This window comes from Bos taurus, chromosome 2 (genome assembly GCF_002263795.3).
Source record: "Bos taurus isolate L1 Dominette 01449 registration number 42190680 breed Hereford chromosome 2, ARS-UCD2.0, whole genome shotgun sequence".
Classification (NCBI taxonomy): Eukaryota; Metazoa; Chordata; class Mammalia; order Artiodactyla; family Bovidae; genus Bos; species Bos taurus.
In genome coordinates, this window is record NC_037329.1 from 130976177 (window position 1) to 130987254 (window position 11078).

General features: G+C 55.5%; 2 protein-coding genes across 9 annotated transcripts in view; one reads left to right on the forward strand and one right to left on the reverse strand.

Moving 5' to 3' along the window:
• The window catches only part of HSPG2 (heparan sulfate proteoglycan 2), a 109946-nt gene extending 108650 nt beyond the window's left edge, over positions 1–1296 (forward strand). For all 8 annotated transcript variants that reach the window (XM_015460858.3, XM_059879833.1, XM_059879839.1 and 5 more), the window contains one exon: positions 17–1296. In XM_015460858.3, the coding sequence (XP_015316344.2) occupies positions 17–189 (173 nt within the window). In that variant the 3' untranslated portion in view covers positions 190–1296. The remainder of the gene's footprint in view (positions 1–16) is intronic.
• LDLRAD2 (low density lipoprotein receptor class A domain containing 2) lies at positions 975–10291 on the reverse strand. Its single transcript, XM_015460865.3, has 4 exons — positions 9865–10291; positions 6834–7268; positions 3973–4104; positions 975–2178 (listed from the first exon to the last, which is right to left on the reverse strand). The coding sequence occupies exons 1-4, from the start codon at positions 9953–9955 to the stop codon at positions 1913–1915; spliced, it is 924 nt and encodes a 307-aa protein (XP_015316351.1). The 5' UTR covers positions 9956–10291; the 3' UTR covers positions 975–1912.
• Between the last annotated feature and the right edge of the window lie 787 nt (positions 10292–11078).

Consider the following 11078-nt stretch of genomic DNA (forward strand, 5'->3'; position numbering starts at 1 on the left):
TCCCCCCACCCCGCAGGCGGAGCCCCCAACGTGGCCGTGCTGACCGGGGGCAGGTTCTCCTCGGGCATCACGGGCTGCATCAAGAACCTGGTGCTGCACTCCGCCCGGCCCGGCGGCCCGCCCCCGCAGCCAGTAGACATGCAGCACCGTGCCCAGGCAGGGGCCAACACACGCCCCTGCCCCTCGTAGGCCCTGCCTGCCCCGCACGGACTCCTGGGCCGCACCCCAGCCCCGCAACGGCGACTATATTATTATTAATATTATTATGATGATGATGATGAATATTTTGTAAGAAACCGAGGCGATGCCACGCTTTGCTGCTACTGCCCTGGGCTGGACTGGAGGGTGGGCACGTCACGCCCTCCCGCCCCCACCCACAAACACACCTGGGCAGAGCCACAGGCTGTGGGCACAGCAGGTTGCACCAGAGCCGGTGCCTCGGGGGGCCACCAGGACACGGGGTTAGGCGCAGTGGCTCAGTGGGGTCAGAACCGCCCCCACCAACAGAGCCCCCCCCAAGGCAGTGCTGGGCCGCCCGTTTGTTCAGCCTCGGGGCGGTGGCCCTCATTTCTGTGGAGCCGACATTGGCTTCCAGCCCGGCACCTTGCCAGCCACCTTGGAGCCTCACCAGATACCCGGAGCGGAGGGCATCAATTGGCCTTGGCCATCCTCCTCTGGGTTGGGAAGGCTCTTTAGTGCCAACTGTGGAGCAAAAGGCAGCTCACCCCTGGGCAGGCAGCCCCCAATCCCCCCCACCAGCCCACGTCCCAGCCCCGTTCCACCCCTATCAGACCAGCTGGGCCCCCGGCCCCTGGCAGCCTCCCCTTCCCACCAAGCCCTCCTGGCCTGCATCGCCCCCTCCCCACCAACCCCACACCTAGCCCAGGGCCCCCTTGCCCTCAAGGGGCTGCAAGGGAAACTCCAGCCCACTCGTACCAGGAGCTGCTACAGGCAGAACCCCACACTGAAAGGGGCTTCCTGCCCGCACCAGGCCACGTCCCCCCCCACGGATCTGGAAGTGAAGGCCCAGGGGACATGGGGGGAAGAGGCCTTGGTGGTCAGAAAGAGTAAGTGCCTTGGGTGCGGGGAGCTGGGACACATGACTGGGAGGGGCAGGGAGGGGATGTGCCTGTCCTGCCCCGTCTGTGGGCGCCCGAGGGCCCGCCTGGAGGCACGCGCCCGCCCCGCCAGCAGCCCCCAGACGTGGGGCCGGGACGCCTGGCCCCTGTGTCCTAGAAGGGGCCCTCCTGTGGTCTTTGTCTTGATCTTTCTTAATAAACGGTGCTATCCCCGCCAGGGCTGTTGTCTCCTGTGTCTTTGATTCAAGCGGGACTCGTGGTCCCTGAGGGTGGGCCGGGGTGGGCCCAAGCAGGATGGACCAGCGAGGTCCAGGGTTGCAGTGAGACAGCTTCAGGCGCACGAGGCCCCTGCTCCCTGCCCCTCGTGGATCCAGCAGAGTGCCAGCTGCCAAAACAAGCTGCAGGGCCAACTGTCCAAGTGGCCTTCAGCATGACCCTCCGAGGCAGAAATCGTCCCATCTTCCAGAGGGGCAGACTGAGTCTCGAGGGCTCAGAGGTAGACAGCCCTGTTGGGGGTGGGGGCGGGGGCAGAACCCGGGGACCGTCCGATCCCAGAGCCCACTCTCTTCCCTCCGATGCCCGAAGCCTCTCTAGGAATGCACCCCCTGATGCTGGAAGGCTGGCTCACTCGACCGCAGCCCCCCAGGGGCCACTTGGCCAGGACACGTGTAACAGATGGTGCAGCAGAGGCCACGGGCCCGGGCCCGGCAGGCCAGCTGGCCGGAGAAGCAGCAGCACCAGAGGAGGCCCAGGAGGAGGCCAGCAGAGGCTAGGGACAGCGAGGAGGCCAGCGCCACCCCCTGCAGCCGGGGCCCTGCAGAAAGAGAGTCCACTCAGGCCTTGGCCCAGGCCTGCTGCCCCCTGCCCATCCCTGGAGCGGGACAAGTATGATCTCGGTGGATACAGCGACAGTGGGTGGTAACCAAGAGCCACCTACCTTCCAGAGCTACACCCTGTCGGGCAGGGTCCCAGTGGGCTGGTGGGCTCATCTCAGCTGCCGTCCCCAGCGGGCCTGAAGACGGGAGAGCTGCAGAGGGAGTCAGGGTTTGGGAGGTACTGTCATCTGTATTCCCCTCCTGGCTGGACTCTGGAGAGGCAGCTGAAGGGGGAAATAACCACCAACACACTGAGATTTGATGATTAAATGATTATGTCTCATTTAATCCTCCTAAAACCTCTGAGCAAATGTTAGCATTTTTATTTTACTGATAAGGAATGGATGGGGAAACAGTGGAAACAGGGACAGACTTTATTTTTCTGGGCTCCAAAATCACAGCCGATGATGACTGCAGCCATGAAATTAAAAGACACTTACTCCTTGGAAAAGTTATGACCAACCTAGACAGCATATTAAAAAGCAGAGACATCACTTTGCCAACAAAGGTCCATCTAGTCAAAGCTATACTTTTCCAGTGGTCATGTATGGATGTGAGAGTTGAACTGTAAAGAAAGCTGAGCACCGAAGAATTGATGCTTTTGAACTGCGGTGTTGGAGAAGACTCTTGAGAGTCCCTTGGACTGCAAGGAGATCCAACCAGTCCATCCTAAAGGAAATCAGTCCTGAATATTCACTGGAAGGACTGATGCTGAAGCTGAAACTCTAATACCTTGGCCACCAGATGCAAAGCACTGACTCATTTGAAAAGACCCTGATGCTGGGAAAGATTGAAGGCAGGAGGAGAAGCGGACGACAGAGGATGAGATGGTTGGATGGCATCACCGACTCAATGGACATGGGTTTGACCAAGCTCTGGGAGTTGGTGATGGACAGGGAGGCCTGGCGTGCTGCAGTCCATGCGGTCACAAAGAGTCAGACACGACTGAGCAACTGGACTGAAGCACAGAGGGAGGCTGAGTCACTTGCCCAGGTCACACAACTGGAAGTAGCAGAGGGGACCTGAACGCACAGTCTAGCAGCACCGTGCTCTGCGCTGGGCTCTTCACCCACAGGATTTCACTTAAAGTTCATGACAAATCTAAGAGCCTCAGTTTATCATCCTCAGTTTACAGGTAAAGAAACGAAAGCACAGGGAGGTTCATTCTTCCACTTAATCGACGAGTATTTTTTGATCATCTACTATACCCCAGGCATTGCTCTGGGGACTAAGGGATATGACAGTGAGAAAAATACACAAAAATGTCTTCAAGGAGGGCTTTCCTGGTGTCTCAGTGGTAAAGAATCCGTCTGCCAATGCAAGACACACGGGTTCGAACCCTGATCCAGGTGGTGCTAGTGGTTAAAAAAAAAAAAAATCCTGCTTGCCAGTGCAGGAGACATAAGAGATGTAGGTTCAATCCCTGGGTCTGGAAGGTCTCCAGGAGGAGGGCATAGCAACCCACTCCAGTATTCTTGCCTGGAGAATACCATGGACTCTGGTATTCTGGAAGAGCCTGGTAGACTATATTCTGTGGGGTCACAAAGAGTCAGACATGATGGAAATGACTTCAGTTCAGTTCAGTCACTCAGTCGTGTCCAATTCTTTGTGACCCCATGGACTGCAGCACACCAGGCCTCCCTGTCCATCGCCAACTCCTGGAGTTTACTCAAACTCATGTCCATGGAGTCAGTGATGCCATCCAGCCATCTCATCCTCTGTCGGCCCCTTCTTCCACCTTCAATCTTTCCCAGCATCAGGGTCTTTTCAAATGAGTCAGTTCTTCTTGGAAATGACAGAACGCACCCTCAGCACCACTGAAACGCCATTTGGAAGCAGCTGGACCAGATCACCTCCAGCATCTTCAAGCTCTAACGTCCTCTGGTCCTCAGGCTAGAGGTCCTCAGCCTGGTCTGGACAGAGTCCCTGCTGCTTCCCCTTATCCTCTCCCGCCACACCCCTGCCTCCGGCTCCCATCCCAGCTGCTCGGCGGGGCCCAGGCCCCACCCCCGACTGACCTCCGCAGTTGGCTGGTGGCCAGGAGGCCTGGTCACTGCCATCACCACAGTTGTCCATGGCCCAGCGATCGCACACCAGGCTCGGGGGGATGCACCTGCCATTCCGACACGGGAAGTAGGCACCACAGGATCCTGTGGCAGAGAGGGGAGGCATGTGATGAGGACCCTGGGCACCGGGGCAGGTCTGGCCCTTCGGGGAGGGAATGTGGGACATGTGAGCAGGAGAGGCTGTTTCCAGGTGCGTGCAGATGAGAGTATGGATGAGACAGGGGTGTGATCATAAAGATGATGAGGGTGACGGTGGCTAAGATTTACGGAGTTGCTATGCCAGGCCCGGCATGGTTCGCATCACAGCTCATCAAGTTCTCACAGCAACCCTGTGGGGTCAATACTGTTATCAACCCCATTTTAGAGAGGAGAAGACTGAGGCACAGGGAGGCTAGGTCGCTAGACCAAGGCCACATAGCTTATATCTAAGCAGCGGGGTAGGAGTTCCGCCCCATGCTCGTGTGAGCCTGTGAGTGTGTATGTGCACGTGTGAGGGCCCGGTGACCGGAACACTCCAAGCACCTCCCACTCTCAGCACTGTAGCCGTACGGCTCGTTCCTCTCAGGTCTCCACTCAAATGCCATCTTGCCCGAAGGACCGCCCTCACCCCTACACGAGACCCGCACACCACCCCTCCCCCCGCCCCTTTATCCTGACTCCGGTTCCCCTGTAGCACTTACCACCTCTGCAGGACACACATTTGCTTGATTCTCTGTGGTCTGTCTCGCCCACTAGAATGTCAGCTCAAGTGAGGCAGGGACTTCTCTTTCACTCATGGCTGCGTGAATCCCTGGAGCCTGGAAGAGCACCTGGTGCCTGGCAGCTAACTCAATACTTGTTAAATGAATGAGCACACGCGTGGACGAGAAAAGGGGATGACTTGGTGCCCAGGTGCGGCAGACAGGTTGGCTTATGCAGCACCCCATTCTGCGGAAAAAAGCTGGGTCAGGCAGTACTGACCAATACCATGGCTCAGAGCTGAGCATGGGAATCAGAGCATTCCATTCCTGGTTCTGGGAATGGACACATGGCCCATGTGACTAATCAGATTTGACCCTGAGGACTTTTGCTAGAACCTTAAGATCCCTGCAGTTGTCTGGCGGTCCAGTGGGTAGGACTTGGCATTTCCACTGCAGGGGGCTCGGGTTCAGTCCCTGGTCAGGAACTGAGATCCTGCCAGCCACACGACGGCACAGCCAAAAAAGAAAAGATCCTCACTCTTTTTTTCATTGAGGTGAGAGTTATAAGACAGACTGTATTCTTGGAGCTGCAGGGTCACCTTGCTGCCAAGTAGAAAGAGGGAGCTAGAGTTGCCTGAGATGGAAGCCAAACAGATCCAAAGCAAAGGGAGAAAAATAAAGAGAGAGAGCCTAGGAGGCATCTCTTGAGCTCTTGGATCCATCTATACCTGAACCAACACCTTAATATCCCAGTTATAGGAGCCCCCCAAATTCTCCTTTGGCCTAAGCCAACTTGAATTGGGTTTCTTACATATGCATATGAAAGTGAATGCTCTCATAAGCACAAGATGTGTAGGTGTCAGAGCGAATATCTATGAGCGGAAACACAAACAGTAATATGATAAAAAGCGATCCAAAGGAGCCAGAGTTGCAACACAGCTTCACCACTGCCACCTGCTCTTCAGAGCCCAATCCTGCTAAACACAGAGCAGCTGCGACATGCCTGGCTGGCGCCTCACAGGAGGGCAAGGTCATGGGGGGAAAGGGAGAGAGAGGAAATAAAGAAGGGAGGGAGGGAAGGAGTTGGTTTCCAATTAGCCGGTGAGACCTTCTTGCAAAACAACATTAGGACCCTTGGTGCAGGAGCCAGAAAGGAGACCCCAAGCCCCATCAGTCATGGCCCCAAAGAGACACAGGAGATGGCAGGGCGTGCTCTCTGACCAGCTCAGGTTGAAGGGCTGTCGACGGCCTGGCATGTCGAGGTCCAGCTCCTGGTGAACCTGGGTTGGCTCTCAGAGCCCCCCGACTCCCTTGTTCTTGCCTCCAAGTTCTCACGACCCCATATTTAATGCTCCAGTCTGGTTATTTTGGCAGAGAGAGCGATGAAGCTTCTCTGTGGTTTTGGAAATTTCTGGGCTTTGGCAGCTCGTCTGGGGTAGCATCAGTGAGTGTCTCCAGTCCTAGGGAACCTGCCAGGACTAAAGCCTTGACTCAATGTGAGCAGAGGACCAACTCTAGCAGTTACAGCCCTGCTGTTCCGCCTGTGATTGGGGTGGCTGGCAGCACTTTGCCTAACCTCCCTGAGCCTGTTTCCCATCCATCAATAGGAGAGTATGACCCAGCAGAGCTGCTGTGAGAACAGAGATCTGGCTTGCCAAGGGCGGGAGACAATGCTCAATAAGGGATCGCTGTTAATATCACAATCAGTTCCCTTTCCTTGCCTAAGTAGGTTTCCCCCACTTACAGTCACCAAGAGTCCTAACTCTCCGCCCCTCTGCAATCGTCTGAGAAGCAGATTCAGGACAGAGGAGCCGGTGTGTGAACATACGTGGGCGTGAGTTGCCTGGAAGTGTGCAAAGTGGTACTGTGTATGAGGTGTGTTATGCGAACTGTGTGTGCGAAAGTGCCGTATGTAAGCCAGGTGGGTCGTGCGTTGGCAGCCTGTGTGTGCCGGGTGTGTGGAGTCGTGTGTACGAGGTGTATGCTTGCGCCGTGTGTATGAGGGAGTGGATGCTGGAGTGTGAGGTGCGGGAAGTCAAGTCCCCGCCGTTGGCTCTCGGTCTGGACCGCGCCACCCACTTCTCTCCTGCAGGCCCAGGCCCCTCCGTGTCCAGGCCGACTGCCCCAACCCACCCAGCCGGAAAGAGGTGACTTCGCCCACGAAGTCCACGCGGGGCTGGCGGCCTCTGGTGACCAGGCGCAGGCCCAGGAGGTCCCCGGAGGTCGTCACCGGGGCCGGGATGGTCAGGCCGCAGAGCGGGGCTCCCAGGGGCCGGGGCGTCCCCGGCGGCCCCTCGTACAACTGCAGGTAGGAGCCGGGGGCGCAGGGGTCTGCCTGCAGCGGGGCGGAGGCGTTGAGCGCCGGGGGCGGCATGGACGGCGGGGCCAGGCTGTAGACCAGGAAGAAGCGGAACTGGAGGCGGATCCTGTCGCCGGGGGCGGCCGCCCGCACCCAGAGCCCGCAGTCCATGTCCGGGGCCACGAAGTAAAAGCGGCGCGACGCGGAGTGCGAGCGCAGCAGCAGCCCGTCCGCCTGCCTGGTCCGGCCGCACAGGTCCACCAGGTCAGCTGCAACGGAGAGACCGGCCCTGGAACCGAGGTGCCCGGCCTGGCCCCTGCCGTCTGCCCAGGGGCAGATGATCGATCCATCTCAGAATATTTGTGAGGGCTACAAAATTTAATTCAAGTCCTCAATCTCTTATTCAGAAACCCTAGGATAGGGACTTCCCTGAGGCCAAGCGGTAAAGACTTCCCCCTCCAATGGAGGTGGGGGTGGGGGGGGTCGGGGTGGCGGGGGGAGGGGGGGCGGCAGGTTCCAGGGTTCCACCCCTGGCAAGTGAGCTAAGATCCCACCTGCCAGGTGGCCCAAAAAACAAAACATAAAACAAATAATATTGTAACAAACTCAATAAGAACAGTCCACATTTTAAAAAAAAATCTAAAAAAAAAAAAACCCACCTTGGGATATGGTTTCAGGATTTCCCAGATTTTAGAAAGATGATACAGCCTCAAACGGAGTCTGCCTCAGCCCTCTGTGATCAAACACATTTTCTAGAGCAGTTGTACAGAACATTTACCCTAAGTTGGAGAAGGAAATGGCAACCCACTCCAGTACTCTTGCCTGGAAAATCCCATGGACAGAGGAGCCTGATAGGCTGCAGTCCACCGGGTCTCCAAGAGTTGGACACGACTGAGCGACTTCATTTTCACTTTTCACTTTCATGCATCGGAGAAGGAAATGGCAACCCACTCCAGTGTTCTTGCCTGGAGAATCCCAGGGACGGGGGAGCCTGGTGGGCTGCTGTCTATGGGGTCGCACAGAGTCGGACACAACTGAAGCGACTTAGCAGCAGCAGCCGCAGCAGGACAAATAAAGATAATACACAGACTCCTATCAGTTCAGGTCAAGGTGTTGCCAGTTAGTTAAAAAAACAATATTGGTTGTCAGACCTTCCCGTATTTTGCAGTGGAAACTAAAGGACTGTGGGCACATATGGGTGTGGGTGTAGTGCTTCGGGGAGCACCTACTGAGCACTGCAGAAGTGCTAGTTTTATCTTGTGTAAGGAAGGATGGGAGAGACACAGTTGGGCACCTGCCCAGACAATAGCCATTCCCTGGTTCTCCTTGCTAAAGAAACTCAGTTCCCCTCAGTTGTCAGGGAGCAACGTGTTAGCCCCCTGGTCATTAGCCTAATCCAAGTCTTCTAATCCTAATTCTATTTGCCAGGTTTAGGGGTTGGCATGTGACCTGATTCTGGCCAATAAGATTTAAGGAGAGGCTTGCTGAGGGTTCCTGAGAAAGATTTTCCTCCTTAACAAAAAAAAAAAAAAAGGAAGGAAACCTGTGGGATGAGTAGCCCCCCTTTCTTCCTGCTTTTGAAAGTCATTGACTGAGGATGTGATGTCCGGAGCTGCAGCAGCCATCTTGCAAGGATGAGGTCATGAGCATTATGGAGGAGCCTTGGCACAGATGCTGGGAGGGATTGGGGGCAGGAGGAGAAGGGGACGACAGAGGATGAGATGGCTGGATGGCATCACTGACTTGATGGACGTGAGTCTCAGTGAACTCCAGGAGTTGGTGATGGATAAGGAGGCCTGGCGTGCTGCGATTCATGGGGTTGCAAAGAGTCGGACATGACTAAGCAACTGATCTGATCTGATCTGATCTTCGCACAGTTGAGCTGCTGAAAACCATTCTGGTCTCACCTAAGGCCTCTCTTCTTAAGTGAAATAATAAATGTCCTTATGTTAAACGTTCCCTTTAGTTTGGTATCTGTTCCAGCCCCAAACTTCCTCATTGGTACAGAATTGTTATGAAGGTTAATGAGATAATGTGTAAGTATTCAAGCCATCTCTGATTTTTGTAAGGAGAGAGAGAGAACAGGAGGTGGCTTTTCTGGTGATGGTAAGGGCACTAGTAGTACTTGAGGACAAGCCAGGATCTGGGTCTTTGGGGGAGAAATTCTCCTTTAGGGCTCGGGATGTAGGAGCATCTTCTCATATCTGTGCAGATCTACTAAAGGCAGAACCTGTCCTGGAGGCACATGGGACAGGGGGAGTTTCAGAGAGTGAGTGCACGAGCACCTCCTATGCTCAGGGTGCTGTCTGTGTGTCTTGCATGGTTGATCTCACATGGATAATATTAACAGTCCCTTAAGGAGCAAGGCTCTATTGTTCTTCCCATTTTACTGCTGAGGAAATGAAGACTTAGAAACTGTGAAGTCAGGACTCCCCTGGTGATCTAGTGGTTAAGACTCTGTGCCTCCAGTGCAGGGGGCCACAGGTTTGATCCCTGGTTGGGGAACTAAGATCCCACATGCCCTGCAGTGAGGCCACAAAAAAAAAAAAAAGTGATGTCAAGGGTAGAGTGAGTGTGTGAATGCAGGGTCATCTGACTCCAAAGTCCACAGCGTTTCCCAGTGCCAGACCTGAGGGCTGCCCCACCTGCCTCCAGGCCGTTGCTTCTGGGTGACTTGGAGCTCCAGCCACCCAGAGGGACTGGGATGGATTTGGGGGTGCCAGGCAAGAGCAGACTCAGAGTTTCCCAGTGTCCCCCAACCCAAGGGATCCCAGCCCATCAGGGTGAATGCTGACTGGGGAAACAGGCTCTAAGGGTGGTGGGCCTGAGTCTCCTGCCTGCCCAGCCAAGCCCCCACAGACTCACCAGTGTGCAGAGCTGATGCAGTCAGCGTGGCTGCCCCCAGCAGGAGCAGCCTCTGGGGCAGCTGCGGAGGACGGACCTCCATCCCAGCCATCCTGTGCCCAGCAGTGGGGCAGACCAACAGAATCCGCAGTTTGGGGTCTTTGGGAAGACTGCAGTGGAGGGGTTGGCAGGATGCAGGGAGCAAGAGGAGGCAAGTGCACCAGCTCCTCTGGTCTCTCCAGAGATGTTTGCGCTCCCGGTTCCAGACTCTTCTTCAGATCAGGGTTGTGTCTAGGGTTGCCATGGAGATTTGGGGCTGGGGCAGGAGCCTGGGGAGAGAAGGCGGGGAGGATGCCTGCTCATCCCCTGCCAGACAGGAACCAGGAAACTCAGATCCGGTTCAGCCACAGGGCTTCTGGGAGGGGGGTCCCACAGCCTCAGAGAACTGCTGCCTTCCTGGAGAAGTTGGCATCTTAGGGCCGAGCTTAAGGGAGAGGCCCAGGACACCAAACGGGCCTCTCGGAAGGCCTTAGAGAGGCAGCAAGTGGTGCAGGAGCGCTGGCCCAGGACTCGGCTCTGTTACAAAGGGCTCCTGCCTCAGGGCCTTACTGCTCCTGCGCCTGCACTGCCCCTCCTCCATGTGGTGGTCCATGGCTGACTTCTCTGGGTCATTCATATTTCAAGCTCACGTGTCACCTGCTCAGACCACATTTCCCTGACCGTTTCTCAGTCTAAATTAGTGCTTTCCCTCCTTGTCACTCAGTCACGTGTCCCTGAATTTATCTCAGTGCTCACTGAAATTGCTTTCCTGGTGGTGGTGGTGGTTGAGTCGATCAGTCGTGTCTAACTCTGGCAACCCAATGGACTGTAGCCCACCAGGCTCCTCTGTCCATAGGATTCTCCAGGCAGAATACTGGAGTGGGCTGCCATTTCCTTCTCCAGGGGATCTTCCTGACCCAGGAATTGAACCCGGGTCTCCTGCATTGCAGACAGATTCTTTACTGACTGAGCTACAAAGGGAATTACTTTGCTTATTTATATCTATCTTGTTGTATGTATTATCCATTGACCCCCCCCCCCAACTAAAATTCCATGTCTTATTGTTCTCTGAAGCCCTAGGTGATAGCACAGTGCCTGACATAGAGCAAAAATCCAGGAAAAAAGAACTAATATGTGGCATTGAGCAAATGACCTTCCTTTTTTCTGGGTTTTACTTCTTTATGTGTAAAAAGAAG

Excerpts from the sequence above, each read along its gene's own strand:
- LDLRAD2 (XM_015460865.3), bottom strand. The coding sequence starts at position 9,955 with ATGGCTGGGATGGAGGTCCGTCCTCCGCAGCTGCCCCAGAGGCTGCTC. Across the intron at positions 7,269-9,864 it reads TGCATCAGCTCTGCACACTG|CTGACCTGGTGGACCTGTGC; the intron begins GTGAGTCTGTGG and ends TCTCCGTTGCAG. Across the intron at positions 4,105-6,833 it reads AGTCACCTCTTTCCGGCTGG|GATCCTGTGGTGCCTACTTC; the intron begins GTGGGTTGGGGC and ends TCTCTGCCACAG.